The 17,832-nt window shown below is 40.2% G+C and overlaps 1 protein-coding gene across 10 annotated transcripts in view; it reads left to right on the forward strand.

Annotated features, from left to right (window-relative positions):
• ZNF613 (zinc finger protein 613) overlaps positions 1–17,832 on the forward strand; it is a 59,236-nt gene that overhangs the window by 16,752 nt on the left and 24,652 nt on the right. For all 10 annotated transcript variants that reach the window (XM_055103576.2, XM_055103580.2, XM_055103579.2 and 7 more), the window contains 3 exons: positions 713–839; positions 1,122–1,214; positions 4,656–9,772. In XM_055103576.2, coding sequence (XP_054959551.2) covers positions 713–839; positions 1,122–1,214; positions 4,656–6,274 — 1,839 coding nt within the window. In that variant the 3' untranslated portion in view covers positions 6,275–9,772. The remainder of the gene's footprint in view (positions 1–712; positions 840–1,121; positions 1,215–4,655; positions 9,773–17,832) is intronic.

Below are 17,832 nucleotides of genomic sequence, written 5' to 3' on the forward strand. Positions count from 1 at the left end.
TTTTGTATTTTTAGTAAAGATGGGGATTTCACCATGTTGGGCAAGCTGGTCTCGAACTCCTGATCTCAGGTGATCCACCTGCCTAGGCCTCCCAAAGTGCTGGGATTACAGGTGTGAGCCACCATGCCTGGCCTATTTATTTATTTTGTAAGCCAGTCACATTTAGCAGTAGGGGGTAATAATACTTAATTGTCTCTTGTTCTTTGGACATGTTTTGGAAAGAGTCTTTTATTCCTCCTAACATATAAAATATACTTATTTATTATGTAATATCTTGTAGTGTTTGGGGTTTCTTCCTGGTTGATTCTGGTAGTGCACATGAAGATTCATTGAAGATTCATGATGAATAAAGAAGTATGCTTTATTCATCCTGATATTGCTAAAATATATTTAGTACCTGGCAAATAGGTGCTCAAAAAAGAAAAAGAGGATTAGCAAGAGGATTAAATGATTGGTTCTTATAGAAACTTCTGATTTGTTAAATGATAGATAATTACACAATTACAGAATATTTTGCTAGAGATAGATTTTGAATATAGATAGATTTTGGAGATGGATTTTGCCTCTATGACAATGTATTTTTTTAAAAATCACAGCACCTAGATATATAGATGCAGACTATTTGGTGAAAATGAGCAGAACAATGTTCTTCATATTTCTTCCATATAAATGAGAGAAATACTTCATATTAAGCAGGACTCTCTTATTACAGGAATCACTGACCCTGGAGGATGTGGCTGTGGAGTTCACTTGGGAGGAGTGGCAGCTCCTCGGCCCTGCTCAGAAGGACCTGTACCGAGACGTGATGTTGGAGAACTATAGCAACCTCGTGTCAGTGGGTGAGGACAGCTGCCCTGTGTCACTCAGAGAGTACCCAGTCAAAGGCCTTTGCTTTCTTAGCTTTCAAAAGCTCTGGAGGGCCTGTGGTGCTCTGAAGTGGTAGATTCTGTACCCTCTCTGGCCCCAGATAAAAGAGTGTAATGTGCCCCCCTTCAGAGGGAAAATCCCTTTGCTTTGCAGACACATAAATTACATAGTTCCTAAAACAGAACATGGTCCCATGTTGATAGACCACAGCTCAATTCAATGAGCCTAAGTTGTGTATCATTTCCTATGAACAGGGTATCAAGCCAGCAAACCAGATGCACTCTTCAAGTTGGAACAAGGAGAGCCATGGACAGTAGAAAATGAAATCCACAGCCAAATCTGTCCAGGTGAGTTCAGGGTGAGAGCCAGCAAGGAGGGTGGCTGAGCAAGTCACATGATAGTTGTTCAGCAGTGTCTGAGCTGTCAGGGCATCTGAGGCTGTGTGGACAGAGCCTCCATGTATCCCTCTCCCCACACAAAAGCTCTTTCTCCTTCGGGTATTTAGAGGAACATCTGCCTCTTTATCACGTCTTGGATTTCATCACTGTTTATTTTTTATTTTATTTTATTTTATTTTATTTTATTTTATTTTATTTATTTCTTTATTTATTTTTTGAGATGGAGTCTCACTCTGTCACCCAGGGCTAGAGCCCAGTGGTGCAATCTTGGCTCACTGCATCCTCTGCCTCCCAGTTCAAGCGATTCTCCTGCCTCAGTCTTCCCAGTAGCTGGGATCACAGGCACCTGCCACTACGCCCAGCTAATTTTTTTGTATTTTCAGTGGAGACGGGGTTTCACCAAGTTGACCAGGACGGTCTCAAACTCCTGACCTCTGGTGATCCACCTGCTTTGGCCTCCCAAAGTGCTGGGATTACAGGTGTGAGCCACCACACCCGGCCTCATCACTCTTTATTTAATCTAGGTTTGATTTGTTTTTCTCAAGGTTTCTTCCTTTTTAGGATTCTCAAATCTCATCATTTCTTGTTCCCCCATCAGAGCATCACTACCTGTTCCTTCTACTTCTCTTGCTATGAAATTCCTCCTTCCATGTCTGTCTCCAAAGAGTGGTCTTGGATATCAGCACTCTCTCCTGACCACTATACCTTTCTGCCCCTTTAGATAATGTTGATTTTTTTTTTCCAAAGGTCTTCCCACCCTATCTTGGACTCTGTGCCCCCTTAGTAACCTGGTCTATTGCTTTGCATATATTTGCTTCCTTAGCTTCTCTTTTTTCTCCCACTCTGAGGTCCTCCAGAGGTTCTGTTTCCCATTTATTTTGCTCTGTTCTCATACCCTTTAAAAATTTCCTTCATTCTAATGACTTAAGTTCTTGTTCTCTATGGAGATTCTCAGATTGACATCTCCCTAAATATTTCCTAACTTACATGTTTGTACCATATTTTTTACCCACTTGCATGTCAACTCCTTGAGTCGATCCTGGCCACCATAGGGTTACCTTCCCTGCCTCCTCAGCTACCGTATTTAAAGTCTTTGCTCTTTCAATTGATTTTTGAAGTAGTCTCATTCTCTTTCCAACCCAAACCAGATTACTACACCTCATGCCTGCTTTGCTTCAATTTCCTTTTGGAATCATTAATTCTGCCTATTATTTAGTTTCTCTTAAATTATATTGCTGGACTTATTCCCTTAAAGCTTTTCTGTTCTTACCATAGTCTGATGGCACTGAGTCCCAGTGAATCATAGCAGTCATATAAGATGGAAATTTCTCATCTGTCAGGTGATATTCTAGTTGAATCACCATGATATGGTATCATCTTGCCTACACAGAGTTTGCTTTCCTTTTCCTTTTCATAAATTCAAAGCCAACTATATTTAAAGCACTACATTTGAAGTAGTCTCCGCAGTGTGTCCCTTACTTTCCTTGTTTCATTGCCTTAAATATTTTTTGATAGACTATTACCTATGGGCCCTGACAGCTGTGAACATCAATAACAACAACAAAATTCTTCTTGGAGATTACCTGCTAAAAGGAAGAGGCACAAAATTAATCAAAATGGATAAATGTCTTGTGGTGAAAAATGCTGGGAAGATCAATAACAAAGTATAATGAGGGATGCCGGGAGTGGGAATGGCTGTTTGGTCAGATGCCTTTGAGCAGCTGTATGACAGACATGAGTACGTCCCTCTGGTGAATTACCTTCCAAGTAGACAAAATAGCAGGTCCAAAGGCCCAAGGCAGGTGTGTGTTTGAGGAACTTCAAGGAAGCCTGTGTGAATACAGAGGAGTGAACAAGAGGGGCAGTGGTCGGAGATAATACGGAAGTAAGGACAGTATGGTGGGATCTGGAGTTTGGGGTAGACAGGTCATGTATGACCTTTCAAGGACATTTTAATGACTTGATTTTTTTTTTTTTTTTTTTTTTGGCACAGAGTCTCTCTCTGTCTCCAGGCTGGAGTGCAGTGCTGCGATCTCAGCTCACTGCAACCTCTGCCTCCCTGGTTCAAGCAATTCTCCTGCCTCAGCCTCCCAAGTCGCTGGGACTACAGGCGTAAGCCACCGCTCCTGGCTACTTTTTGTATTTTTAGTAGAGACAGAGTTTCACCATGTTGGCCAGGATGGTCTTGATCTCCTGACCTCATGATCCACGTGCCTCGGCCTCCCAAAGTGCTGGGATTACAGGCATGAGCCACTGCATCCGGCCATGACTTGATTTTTTAAAAAATTATGAGATGAGGAAACATGAGGGAGTTTTGAGTAGAAGAGTGACATGATGTCATTTATATTTAAAAGGATCACTTTGACTACTTTGTAGAAAGTATACAGGAGAAGGCAGAGGTTGAAGCCTGAAGTCCACTTGGGAGGCTATTGCTGTAGTACCAGAAAGAGTGATTCTCTTCCATCTAGGTAGAAGGGGTGAGTGTTAGTGAGTTTCAGAATACAGGAGTCCCCTGTTATCCACAGTTTCTCTTTCTACAGTTTCAGCTACCTGTGGTCAACTATGGTCTGAAAATGTTAAATGGGAAATTCTAGAAATAAACAATTCTTAATTACATTGCTCACCATTCCAAGGAGCATGAAATCTTGCACCATCTTGCGCCATCCTGGAACAGGAATAATTTTTTGTCCAGCATATGCATGCTGTGTACCCTACCCACCTGTGTCACTTAGTAGCCATCTTGGTTATCAGATCAACTGTCAAGGTATCACAGTGCTTGTGTTCAAGTAACCTTTGTTTTACTTAATAATGCCTCCAAAGCTCAAGAGTGTGATGCTGGCCTATTGTTACAATTCTTCTATTTTATTATTTGTTATTGTTAATCTCTTGCTGTGCCTAGTTTGTAAACTTTATTATAGGTATGTATGCACTGTACAGGAAAAAACATAATGGATATAGGGTTAAGTATGATTCAGAGTTTCAGGCATCCATGGTGTGGGGGGTGTCTTGGAACATATCGCCCATAGATGAGGGATTACTGTATATTTATAAAAGAGGACATATGGAATTTACTACTGAAGTAGACAAAGGGTGTGAGACAAACATACAAATGAAAGATGATAGTAAGGTTTCTGGCATGAGTCCAAGCAGGAATTAACTTGCCATTTCCTGAGAAATTTACCTTGTTTATACACTGACTGCTTTTATTTTTTGTTTTCTTTGTTTAAATTATAATGGTTTAGTCTTGTCCAAGTGACAATAGGCATATCTCCTTGGAGTTTTTTAAACAGTGGAAATAGTGTGGTCAGTAGAGCCAGCCTGTACAAGACTGTTTGTGAAATAGTTCTATTCCATGCTCATGGAAAGATTTATTGTTCTCTTCTTTCCTAGAAATCAAGAAAGTTGACAATCATCTACAGATGCACTCACAAAAGCAAAGATGTCTGAAAAGAGTGGAACAATGCCATAAACATAATGCATTTGGAAACATCATTCATCAGAGGAAAAGTGATTTTCCTTTAAGGCAAAATCATGATACATTTGACTTACATGGGAAAATACTGAAATCAAATTTAAGTTTAGTCAACCAGAACAAAAGGTATGAAATCGAGAATTCTGTGGGGGTTAATGGAGATGGGAAATCCTTCCTTCATGCCAAGCATGAACAATTTCATAATGAAATGAACTTCCCCAAAGGTGGAAATTCTGTGAATACAAATTCACAATTCATTAAGCATCAGCGAACTCAAAACATAGATAAACCCCATGTATGCACTGAGTGTGGGAAGGCTTTCCTCAAGAAGTCTCGCCTCATCTATCATCAGAGAGTTCACACTGGGGAGAAACCTCATGGATGCAGTATATGTGGGAAAGCCTTCTCCAGAAAGTCCGGGCTCACTGAACACCAGAGAAACCACACAGGAGAGAAACCCTATGAATGCACTGAATGTGACAAAGCATTCCGCTGGAAATCACAGCTCAATGCACACCAGAAAATTCATACAGGAGAGAAGTCATATATATGCAGTGATTGTGGAAAAGGCTTCATCAAGAAGTCTCGGCTCATTAATCATCAGAGAGTTCATACAGGAGAGAAACCACATGGATGCAGCCTGTGTGGGAAGGCCTTCTCCAAAAGGTCCAGGCTCACTGAACACCAGAGAACTCATACAGGAGAGAAACCCTATGAATGCACTGAATGTGACAAAGCATTCCGCTGGAAATCACAGCTCAATGCACATCAGAAAGCTCACACAGGAGAGAAGTCATATATATGCCGTGATTGTGGAAAAGGCTTCATTCAGAAGGGAAATCTCATTGTACATCAGCGAATTCATACTGGAGAAAAACCCTATATATGCAATGAATGTGGAAAAGGCTTCATCCAAAAGGGCAACCTCCTTATTCATCGACGTACTCACACTGGAGAGAAACCCTATGTATGCAATGAATGTGGGAAAGGCTTCAGCCAGAAGACATGTTTAATATCCCATCAGAGATTTCACACAGGAAAGACACCCTTTGTATGTACTGAGTGTGGAAAATCCTGCTCACACAAGTCAGGTCTCATTAACCACCAGAGAATTCACACAGGAGAGAAACCCTATACATGCAGTGACTGTGGGAAAGCTTTCAGAGATAAATCATGTCTCAACAGACATCGGAGAACTCATACAGGGGAGAGACCCTATGGATGCTCTGATTGTGGGAAAGCTTTCTCCCACTTGTCATGCCTTGTTTATCATAAGGGAATGCTGCATGCAAGAGAGAAATGTGTAGGTTCAGTCAAATTGGAAAATCCTTGCTCAGAGAGTCGTAGCTTATCACATACACGTGATCTCATACAGGATAAAGACTCTGTTAACATGGTGACTCTGCAGATGCCTTCTGTGGCAGCTCAGACCTCATTAACTAACAGTGCGTTCCAAGCAGAGAGCAAAGTAGCCATTGTGAGCCAGCCTGTTGCCAGAAGTTCAGTCTCAGCAGATAGTAGAATTTGCACAGAATAAAAACCATATGAATGCAGTGAATGTGGTAGTGCTTTCAGTGATCAATTACATCATATGTCACAAAAAACACAGAGGAACAAACTGTGATATATTCAAGGTGGAAAGCCCTTGAATAAAACCTTATGGCTAATAAGCATATACTCAGAGAAAAATAGTATGAAGTGGAGACTGGGAAATTCTTTTATGGGAAGATAGATCCTCTCATCAGTGACCATAGATCACATCTTCAGTAAGCTTATAGTTGGTAGAAATATAATGATCATGGAAAAGTCCTTGTTCAGAAACAGTACCCCAGTAGGTATCAGGGGGTTTACACAGGAGAGAAACTGTTGGAAGACCTTTGAAGGCTGTGAATGTGGCAGGGTTGCTAGTGGTACATTCTGCCTTATCCTCAGAGGGAATCATATAGAAATAAAACTATGAAAATGTAACTAGAACATCTTCATCAAAATATGAAAGAACACACGAAGCAAATAAGCCCTGTGAAAAGGAATATTTTAGAGATTTCGATCAGAAATCTAACATCATTATATGGCAGATAATATACAGGATGTGTATTTTAGGACAATATACCTTGAATCACTAGTTGATATGTCAATGACTAGTTAAAAGGGGTTGTCAGTGTTACACATCATTGGTTAAATTTATAGCACAATGTACCTCTTCCCCCTTTTTTGATAAGAGTCTATTCCCAACCAAGATCATTATATGATTAGCTCTTGTGTTTCTTTGATTCCAAATTTCTTCACTTGTTATTTCAGACTACTGAAGCTCTTCAAAAGGAAAAATGTATTTAATTTAATAATGTAACACAACAAGTTTGGATGTGTTTAACTTTATAAATATCACCCCAGAGGAATGAAGTTCAAAACTTGTGAATAACCAATTGGCCATGCTCTTAATTTAGAAGGTAGTCCTCATCCTAACCCTGTGGTTTGTCTTATTGTTGGCATAAACACCATTCAGAATAGTTTGAATGATCTATTTTCTTTACCTGAAACTATTTCCTTTATCTAGGAACCGTGGATGATGGCAGTGGGAAACAAAGCAAAATTTCAAGCCAGCATTTTTAAAAAGCTGGATTATATGCATGTAGCTATTTTACCCTCCAGCAGCTGTAGTTAAAAAATGCATATGCCTATATCAGTTGAAAGAGACATACAATATAAGATCAAATTGTCCTGATAATTTCTTATTCAAGGGACATATTTGGAGTGGGAAGGGGAAAGGACTCGATTTTCCTTACATAAAACAGGATATGAATACTTTTCTAAAAAGTGTTCATGTCTTATCTCTACCTGAATTATAAATTCCTTGATAGTTTGTAGGCAATTGTATATACCCTAGCAGATACCAAAATAGAAATTAATTATATGTAGATTTGGAAGATGAATGAAGGTGCATGAATAACCCAGTGGACAATTGATCAAAATTACTTTTGCCATTGAAGGAAAGGAACTACTGGCAAGAAATTCTAAGGATTAGTATTATTCTAAAAAAAACTTTTTAAAAATTCTGAATAGAGACTCATTTCTGTCATAAGAGGGGCAGAAGAGAGAAGGAATAGGATTCACAGAATAAGCCCAATAAAAGAACAAAATAACTTCATTCTCTAAAAATAAAGGACAGCATGTAAGATGGGTAAAGGTGAGATCCTTTTGGATATCTTGGATAAGAACTCTTAAATTTATCTACAGACCTGTCACCTTGGAGAGTTGCTACTGTTTCAAAGATCCTGGCTCCTCTGTGGTATGCTGAATTGGAACATACGATTTATCTTCATCATTCCTTCTCACCTGGGGTTAAGACCCTTGTCCTCTCCTATACTCAGATTTCCTTCCCTTGATCTAATAAAGATATATCCATGTTAGAAACAGTCCTGCTCACAAGGAAAAATAAAGTGGAAATTTGCCATAAAGTGGCTGCCTCACAGTGGAAACCCAAAGTCTGGGTTATCGGGTGATTACAACAAATAGTTTTTGAGCATCTGCACTGTGGTAGACACTTGTACACACAGGATACACTGAAGAACAAACATAAAGTAGTGGCCTGTAACAGGATGGATTCAGTACAGATGCTCTACAGTTAAGAGTATAAGAAATGAACTCTTCTTCAACCTGGACTTCAGAGTCTCTCTACTTCTTGCCTTGTGAATCTGCACATCCTATCATAGCAGTCGTAGCGTCTTACTCCCTGAACACATAAATCAGGGTGCACTACTGGGCTTCCCAGACCTGTCCTTGGGACCAGGTGTTGAAATCACCTTTCAGAAGTTGGCATCCCAGCTAAATAAATTTAACTGGATACTCAGTTCCAGGTTGCCTCTTTCAAAAGGCACATCACCCCACGCCTTCATAAAAATGGTAGCCGACATTTATTAAGCATGCGGTTTGCCAAATGGTAACTGCATTATTTAGTAATTTTTAAAAATTAAAGTTTGTTTTCGTTTTTGTTTTGTTTGAGACAGGGTCGTGCTCTGTCGCCCAGGCTGGAGTGCAGTGGCCTGATCATGGCTTACTGAAGTCTGGGCCTCCTGGGCTAAAGCCATCCTCCCACCTCAGCCTCCAGAGTGGCCGGGACTACAGGTGCATGCCACCACACTCTGCTAATTTTTGTATTTTTGTATTTTTTCTGTAAAGGCAGTGTTTCACTATATTTCCCAGGCTGGTCTCCAACTCCTGGGCATAAGTGATCCTCCTGACTTAGCCTCCCAAATTGCTGAGATTACATGTTTGAGCCATGGCACCCGGCCTCTTTAGTTATTTAACACTCTTACATGCTCCATTTCCATCTTCAAGTGTTTCAGGGAAATATTTGATTAAATTTGAGGCCTCATTCCTTTTTCCTTATTACAGGTAACCACACACTGTATGCAGTTGCACGTGGGCATTGGTCCTCATAGAGATCGCCCCCGTATTTGGCCTCAAGACAATTCTCGGCTAGACTAGCCTTGCCCATTCTTTTCTGCATCCGTTGAAGGAGATTCAGAACATCCACAAATTTGGTCCACTCTGTGACCGCTGTCCCCCTATTCCCCTTCAGCCAATTCGACTTTGGCACACCTTGTTGGTCCTGAAGAGGCCCTCAGAAATACTCCACATTCCGCCCTAAACTCCCAACAGATTGTATTTTCTACTGAATGGAAACTGACACCTCCTAAGATGAACTGCAGCCACGATGCTTCTTCCTAACGGCTCAATATGGGGTACAGCGCGCGGCCATCTTATTTTTTTGCTCACGCTGTTAAAAGTTTTTATAATTTTCTGGCAATTTATCCAGTTTGCGCAGTGACTGAGGTGCCCTGAAATTAATTCACTGTCTTCCAACGCCGTGGTAACAGCCCTTCCGGGTTCTCTGGTGGGAGTCGCCGAGATGGGCGTGGCCATTATACGTCACAATACGAGGCCGAGGGAGGAATTCTGTCGTCTGGGAACGGCTGGTTTCGCGGTCAGACGCCGAGGGCCCTCGAAGTCCCTAGCAACGGCTGCGGAGAGAGATGTAAGTCGTTTTGGACGCAGGCTCAGTGTTTAGTCCCAGCGTTCGGTGGAGTCCGGAGAGACTCAGGATCAGATGAGTCGGGGTCTGGATGTGGCTCCAAGTGAAAGGCCTGTGGGGGTCAGTGAAGGGGAGCCCCCTGTTCTGAGACCGTGTGGGACCCCGCGTCCTGGGGTTCTTTCCGGGTTTACTCAATGGAGAAGCCTGGCTTTGGTGATAGGGCGCCTGGCGGTCAGTAATTAAGAGACTGGAAGATATTAACGACCGACTGTCAAGGTTTATGGTCGTTGAGGGAATGCCGTGGGAATCAGTGGTTGAGAAACGGGGTAGGAAAGTGTGTATCAGTGAATGAACTTGGTGTCCAGTCCGGGTTTGCAATTTAATGTGATAGAGAAGCTTGGGGCTGGAGAATGTTTTAGTGAACGAGGTTTCAGTTTGCGGTTTCAGATTTAATTTGGAGTCAATGTTTGAGGAGGCCTGTACATGTCTGTGGTTTAGGGGCCTGAAGAGGCTGGAGCTTTGGAGGCCGAAGGGCCCTGGAGAGTGGATGGGTTGAGGCTTAATAATTGACTGCTGGTTACAGTTGTGATTAAAGCTACATTTACCTAGTGGATCTACATGCAGTTCAGTTCTTCAAGTCCAAGTCCGTCTTAAAAATAACAATGAAAAACATTTCCCTTCCTATATTCATATCATTGTCTACAAATTTCTGGACGAGGAAATTATGAGTTTGCTACTAAAGTCGAGCTTTTTTCCTCTCTAGTTCCCAACTTTACCATGTCGTTTTCATAAATATTTTCTTTCAGATTTATTCCAACACAAGAAAATAATCTCTGTTACCCACACTTCTGATTTTTATTTAGGAGCATTTTTTTTTTCGTTTCATCCTACAGTTTTCATAATTGCAATACTTTGGGTAAATATTTGATTTCATCACTTAAATTCTTATCACAAACATACATACATGTATGTATATATAGTATATATATCTCTATATTTCTGTCTCTATATACATCTATGTATCTATGTATCTATCTATCTATCTATCTATCCATCTATTTATCTATACAAAGAGAGTCAGTCTTGCCCTGTCTCCCAGGCTGGAGTACAGTGGTGCCATCAGCTCACTCTAACCTTGAACTCCTGGGTTTAAGTGATCCTCCTGCCTCAGCCTCCCAAGTAGCTGGACTACATATAAAATTTTTCAATGGCAGTATCACATCAGAAGGTTGTACCAGTGGCTTAGTAAATGGAGTCACATTAAATGTTTGCCTTAATTAGGATGGAATTGACACGTATAAAATATTCAATTCTATTTCTATATTTTCTATCTATATATAACATTCTGATACTCCAATTACTCAAGTTCTTCTGTTCCCACCCCAAGATTTGTGGTTCACTTTTTTATGTCCTAGATCTTATGGTTACATTTATTCTTAAGTAGCTTATACTGGTTTTTTTGATAATTCCTCTAGAAGAGGAAGTCATTTTTTAAAAATTGAGACAGAGTCTCACACTGTTGCCCAGGCTAGAGTGCAGTAGTATGATCTTGGCTCACTGCAACCTCCGCCTCCCAGACTCAAGGGATTCTCCCACTTCAATAGCTGGGACTACAGGCACTCGCCACCATGCCCAGCTAATTTTTGTATTTTTTGTAGAAATGAGGTTTCACCATGTTGCCCAGGCTGGTCTTGAACTCCTGAGCCCAAGCGATCCACCTGATGCATTACCTGCCTCGGACTCCAAAGTGCTAGGATTACAGGCGTGAGCCACTGCTCCTAGCCAAGCATTTCTTAAATCCAAATATTTGCTGGAGTATGCGTACCTAATGCATGTATTAAGGCCTATCCCTCTGAGAGTCTGGGTTGATAGATTTGGAGTACAATCCCTCCAGAGTGTTGATAAAATTCTCTGTGGGATGCTGTTGTGACATACTTGGTAACTCACAGCCCTAATATATGCTAAAATGGATGGAATTTTGTGAGAAACAAGAAAATATCTTCTAGTAGTGATGATTTTTTGTAACAAATATATGAAATATCTGTATGTAATACAGGATTTAAACACAAGGTATTGTTAGAATTCTAGGTTGTGTGAAGTTACATGTCAAGATGTTACTGAAATGCCAAGGGTTCAGTCTAGGTCCCGTTGCTTGCCACACAGAAAGACAATCACTGAGACAATGAGTATTGCGAGAGAAGAAAGGCTTTTTTGGGTAACATCAGGTGGGAGAGGAAAATAAATATCAAATCTGTCTCCCCACAACCGACTAAAATTGGTGGCTTATATAACAGGCAAGGAATATAAAACAGGAATTAGGGAAGGGTAAGGAAGAGGAGTTGGCCAACAGGAATCAGGTGGTCGGTTAGGCAATCATGATGGATGAGGGGTCCACCATCGCATTGTCTAGATGCAGTGATCTGGTAAGTTTCAGTTCCTTGAACTATCTGGGAGGCCTGATTGGTTTCATGAGAAACGAACTCAGATAAAATGAATATAAGTTTCAAGCTTAAGACTAGGAGGGTCAATTTCTATATTTATTCAAAAAGACTGTTAACATCATTTCTGTGGGGAAATCCAGCCAGTTTAAAAAATGATCAGCAAAGATAGGGAATATGGTAGAAATGTAAAGGAAATAGAGGTTAAAGTGATATATAGAGCATAGGGAATGATGGTATGATATGTAAAAGGCATGTCTAAATTTTGAATAAACATAATGAAGGGCAGAGAATGAAGAGATTAAATGGAAAATTTGTCAGGCCATGAGGGAGAATGCCAAAAGATTTGGTCCGAAGCCAACCATATGAAAGCCAATGTTAGAAGGTGTCTGTAGGGGAAGTAGTAGAATAGAAATGTGGATAAGTGGGGTAGTCATAGCAACATTAACTTTTATTGCCAGGCCGACTGGATTTTGTGTTAGTAATTGAGGTAGCATGGTAGAGGGTAGGTTTCTTTTGTATTTTTCTAGCCTATGGGTAGTCTTATCTTTCACCCAGTGACAGCAATGATGCAATAATAAGGAACAGCCAGAGTTTCATATACAAATATATATATAAATTATATATATATCTTTTGAGATGGAATCTTGCTCTTTCACCCAGGCTAGAGTGCAATGGTGTGATCTCAGCTCACTGCAACCCCCACCTCCTGGGTTCAAGCAATTCTCCCACCCCAGCCTACCTAGTAGCTGGGATTACAGGCGCCCACCACCATGCCCAGCTAATTTTTTGTATTTTTAGTAGAGATGGGGCTTCACCATGTTGGCCAGGTTGGTCTCGAACTCCAGACCTCAGGTGATCCACCCGCCTCAGCCTCCTAAAGTGCTGGGATTACAGGCGTGAACCACCACCTTACATTCTGGCTGGGGAAAACAAAATAAAAACACAAGCAAACTAAAAAATGAGGTAGCTGCAAATTATGAGAGAAAACACACACTGCCTATATCCAATCAGGGAAATAAGCAGACACACTTGTTTTAAACAAATATCTTGGGAGAGGCAAGTCAGAATGTCAGATTTTGACTTCAACGTATCTGTGACACTCTTAGATGGTCATCCTGTTTTTAAAATGCATCCCTTTTCTTCATTCTGTATCATCAAACTAATTTTCCCAAAGCACCAATCTCACATTTAGAGAGAAACTTATTCTCAGTGTCCAACCTTTAGCCTCACTGTGGGCACATTCTCCTGTGCTTCTAAAGAAAGAGGGAAAGATGAGAAACAATGATCATTTGGAAAGTTTGCAACAGGCCAATGAACCATGTAGACCTCTCCAGAAGCAGATGTGCTTCTGAATAGGATAAGATGTGTTACTGAATGGGTGCTACTGCTGGTGCCCACATGTGTTGTCTGTCACCTTCAGTCACATTTGGCATGTAGTACCTACACAGATGTCAGATCTGACTTTTTCCCATTTCATTGTCCCTAATACACTGATCCCTTGTCATGTAACTAATAGCATCTTCTATAATTCTACAATTATGTCTTGGTTGGCATCACAAAAGGGGCCTAAGGGACCACCTTCTTCCTTTTAAACCAAGACTCATGCCACCTTTACATATTTCTTAGAAAGGAGGATATATAATGGAGGAAGACAAGGCTCACTGATGAGTTCAAAACAAGGGGGCGAAGAAAGTGAGGAACTAAGGTTTGCTCCTAAGTATTTTGCTTGAGTCAAGAGACTCTTTTTTTTTTTTGAAAGATATATTTAACATTTTACATTATGTATCTAATAGTCAAAAAGTCTTTTATCTCAGTCAATGAATATTTTATTTCAGTGAAAGGGTCTTATATATCGGGGACATCTGGCCTGGGATCTAGGAAACATGGAAGGAAATTAATCTGTAATAAAGTGTTAGTCATTAAGAGGTCAAGCTCTATGACTCAGTCTCCAAAGTCAACTTTCCTCAAGTCCTAATAACTTTTAGACGCCCCCAATTTTCTTTTAGGCTCAACTTTCTTTACATAAGACATGTGAATCCACATGTCTATGCCTTCTACATTTTAGTGCAAGGATTAGTAAAAAGTATCTAATAGAGCGCTTTCCAGTTTGGTTAAAGGGAGTCCTTTAACCAAATATCATTTTAGATATCATTTCCAGTAGAAAAAAATCTCCTGGCTGAAGTTCATGGGTTTTAAGTTCTTTGTTTCCTGGGAGTTCACTATAAAAAGAGTCTTTTTTCAAATTATGATTTTTAGGTAGTTGTTTTATAAAGATGTCAGAAAAATTTAATATGTCTTCTTTTAGCATTATGGATTTATACTTTCCTGGGGATAGTTTCATGCATCTACCTGTTATTATCTCAATTAGGGAAAACTGATGTCTACCAAAAGGGGTGGATTTTAGGTTAAGGAAAACCAGTGGAAGGGCCCTTGGCCAAGACATGTGAAAAGCCTGGGTTAATTTTGCCAATTGAATTTTAATTATTTTGTTTATGCATTCTACTAATGCAGATGACTGAGGGGGATATGCAGAATGGAAGTGTTAAAGAATTGGCCATATTTTACATAGTGACTGAATTACATGGGCAGTGAAATGAGTACCTCTGCCCCTATGAAGTTCTAGAAAGACTCCTCAAGTCTAAATAATTTTTCAAGGAGAATTTTACTTAATGTTAGGGCTGTTGCTCTTCTGCATGGAAATGCTTCTACCCAGTGAAACTATACAGACTTTCATTACTAGAACATACTTGTATCCTTGTGATGGGGTAGTCGAATAAAATCTGCCACACCTCAAAGGGGGCCTCAGGTAAAGAAAAATGTTCTTAGGAACTATGTAAAGGTTTCCCTGGATTATATTTTGGGCAAATATGGCGCAACTAAATGCTTTATGAGCTATAGTTGAAGAAACTTTTCAAAATACTATTTTTCTCAAGTAACCACTTTATCAGGGCTCTGGTGAATTAAATAAGTCCATAGGGTTGAAAATGATGACTGTAATTCAGTAGGAAGTATAGGCAAGTTGTTTAGTCCACACCGTATTTCACCTTTTTGTTTTATATTTTCTAATTCTGTTTTTAGAGCTCTGGATTGGGTTAATTTATGTCAAATTTGGGGGCTTCTTTCAAAGTTAATATGAATTGTTTTTATTGCCTAGATGTATTTAGGCAGTCCTCACTGTAACCTTATGAGCTAGCTGACTTCCTTCACTTTCTGGAGTATCTGATTTGGAATTTTTCGGAGTATCTGATTTGGATTTTAATAATAGGTAGTGAGTTTTATAATAATGTTTTTTTAATAATAAAGAGATAAGGTATCCATTTTTTATGGACTGGCCGGAAGAGGTTCAGGACCCTCTTTATTTATTTTCACAGTATTACAAAGTCACGAATGACTTCAAAGGTATATCTGTTGCCTGTATATAAATTAGCAGTTGTTCATTTTGCCAACTGACAAACTCTAATTAATGCTGTCAGTTTGGTTTGTTCAGCAGAGATTGCTTCTAGAAGATAAGCACTTTCTATTTTTTCCCCTTGGGATATTATAACATAACCTGCTTGTAAATTTGAGATTAATCTTTAAGTAAGATCTATCTGTAAATCAAACCACACCAGTGTTACTAAGATGAGTTTCTTGCAGGTTTGTCCTAGGAGAGAAAAGCTGACCAGTTAAGGTTATGTAATCATGAGGCATTTCATCCAAATTTAGGGGGAGAAGAGTAGCAGAATTTAGGTTATTACATGTAGACATTGTCATATGAGGTCCAGAAAGAAGTAAGACTTCTAAAGGGACTAGCTTGCTAACTAAGTAATTCTGAGCATGAAGTGAATTTAGAAGTGCTTCCAGGCTGGCATGCTGGCTCATGCCTGTAATTCTAGCACTTTGGGAGGCCAAGGTGGGTAGATTCCTTGAACTCAGAAGTTCAAGACCAGCCTGGGCAACATGGTGAAACCCCATCTCTACTTAAAATACAAAAATTAGTCAGGGGTGGTGGCAGGCACCTATAGTCCCTGCTACTCAGAGGCTGAGGTGGGAGGATGGCTTGAGCCCAGGAGGCGGAGGTTGCAGTGAGCCAAAATCACACCACTGCAGTCCAGCCTGGGCAACACAGCCAGACCCTGTCTCAAAAAAAAAAAAAAAAAAAGATTATGCAATCACAAGGCATTTCATTCAAATTTAGGGGCAGTTTCATATGAGGTGAAGAAAGAAGTAGGACTTCTAAAGGGACCAGCCTGCTAACTAAATATTTCTGAGTATGGAGTGAATTTAGAAGTGCTTCCAGGCTGGGTGTGGTGGCTTATGCCTATAATCCTAGCACATTGGGAGGCTGAGGCAAGAGGCTCTCTTGAGCTCAGGAATTTGAGACCAGCCTGGGAAACATAAGGAGACACCCCTGCCTCCAGAAAAAAAATTTAAAACTTAGCCAGACATGTTGGCATGCACCTGAAGTCCCACCTAGGTAGGAGGCTGAGGTGGGAAGATTGCTTGAGCCCAGGAGGTTTACCAGTAGGGTGATTGCTGTATTAACCCCATGCAGGCTGGTAGTCCTCTAGCCACTGAATCCAATTGCTGACTGTTGTATTATATAGGTCTCTTTTGAGCCCCATGTTTTTGGGTCATAATGCCTAGGGTATTTTCTTGATCTTCCTGTACAAACAATGTAAACAAAATAATTTGGATTTCCTAGTACTGGGGCATCTATAAGATCCTTTAAATTGTTCCTAACATTAATTGATTTTTCTCTGTCCAATCCAGAGAGTCTGCTTGTTTCATTTTAAAAGGGTATAGAAAGGTAAGCTTTTAATGAAAAATTCAGAATCTAATTTCTGCAATAATTTTCCACTTCCAGAAATCCTCTTAGGTGTTTTCTTAGTTTTTAGGGTAAGCAAGGAAAATATTTGTTTTATTCTATTTGCATCAATAAAAAGGCCTTTCTTGGACAATAGATAACTCTAAATATTTTACTCACTGTAGACAGAACTCAAGATTTTTTATTGGAGACCCCATGTCTCTTTGAAAGCAATTTTTGTAACAAGTGAATCCCATCTTCTTGTAGCAGCTTTCTCATCTTCTGAACAAAGAAGGAAATCATCCACATATTGTATTAAAGTATAGTTTTCAAAAATGCAGCATATAAGACATTTGGTTTCAATATTTCTGAGAAATAAGTTGGACTCTGAGTATATTCCTGAGGCACAATCATCCATGTCCATTGTTTGTCTTTCCATGTGAAGCCAGTAGTGTGGGGGAAAGAAAGAGAGATCAGGCTGTTACTATATCTATGTAGAAAGAAAAAGACATAACAAACTCCATTTTACTCTGTACTAAGAAAAATTCTTCTGCCTTGAGATGCTGTTAATCTGTAACCCTAGCCCCAACCTTGTGCTTGCAGAGACATGTGCTGTGTTGACTCAAGGTTTAATGGATTTAGGGCTGTGCAGGACGTGCTTTGTTAAAAATGTGTTTGAAGGTAGTATGCTTGGTAAAAGTCATCGCCATTCTCCAGTCTCAAGTACCCAGGGACACAATGCATTGCAGAAGGCCGCAGGGACCTCTGCCCTAGAAAGCCTGGGTATTGTCCAAGGTTTCTCCCCACTGAGACAGCCTGAGATATGGCCTCATGGG

This window comes from Pan paniscus, chromosome 20, assembly GCF_029289425.2.
Source record: "Pan paniscus chromosome 20, NHGRI_mPanPan1-v2.0_pri, whole genome shotgun sequence".
NCBI lineage: Eukaryota > Metazoa > Chordata > Mammalia > Primates > Hominidae > Pan > Pan paniscus.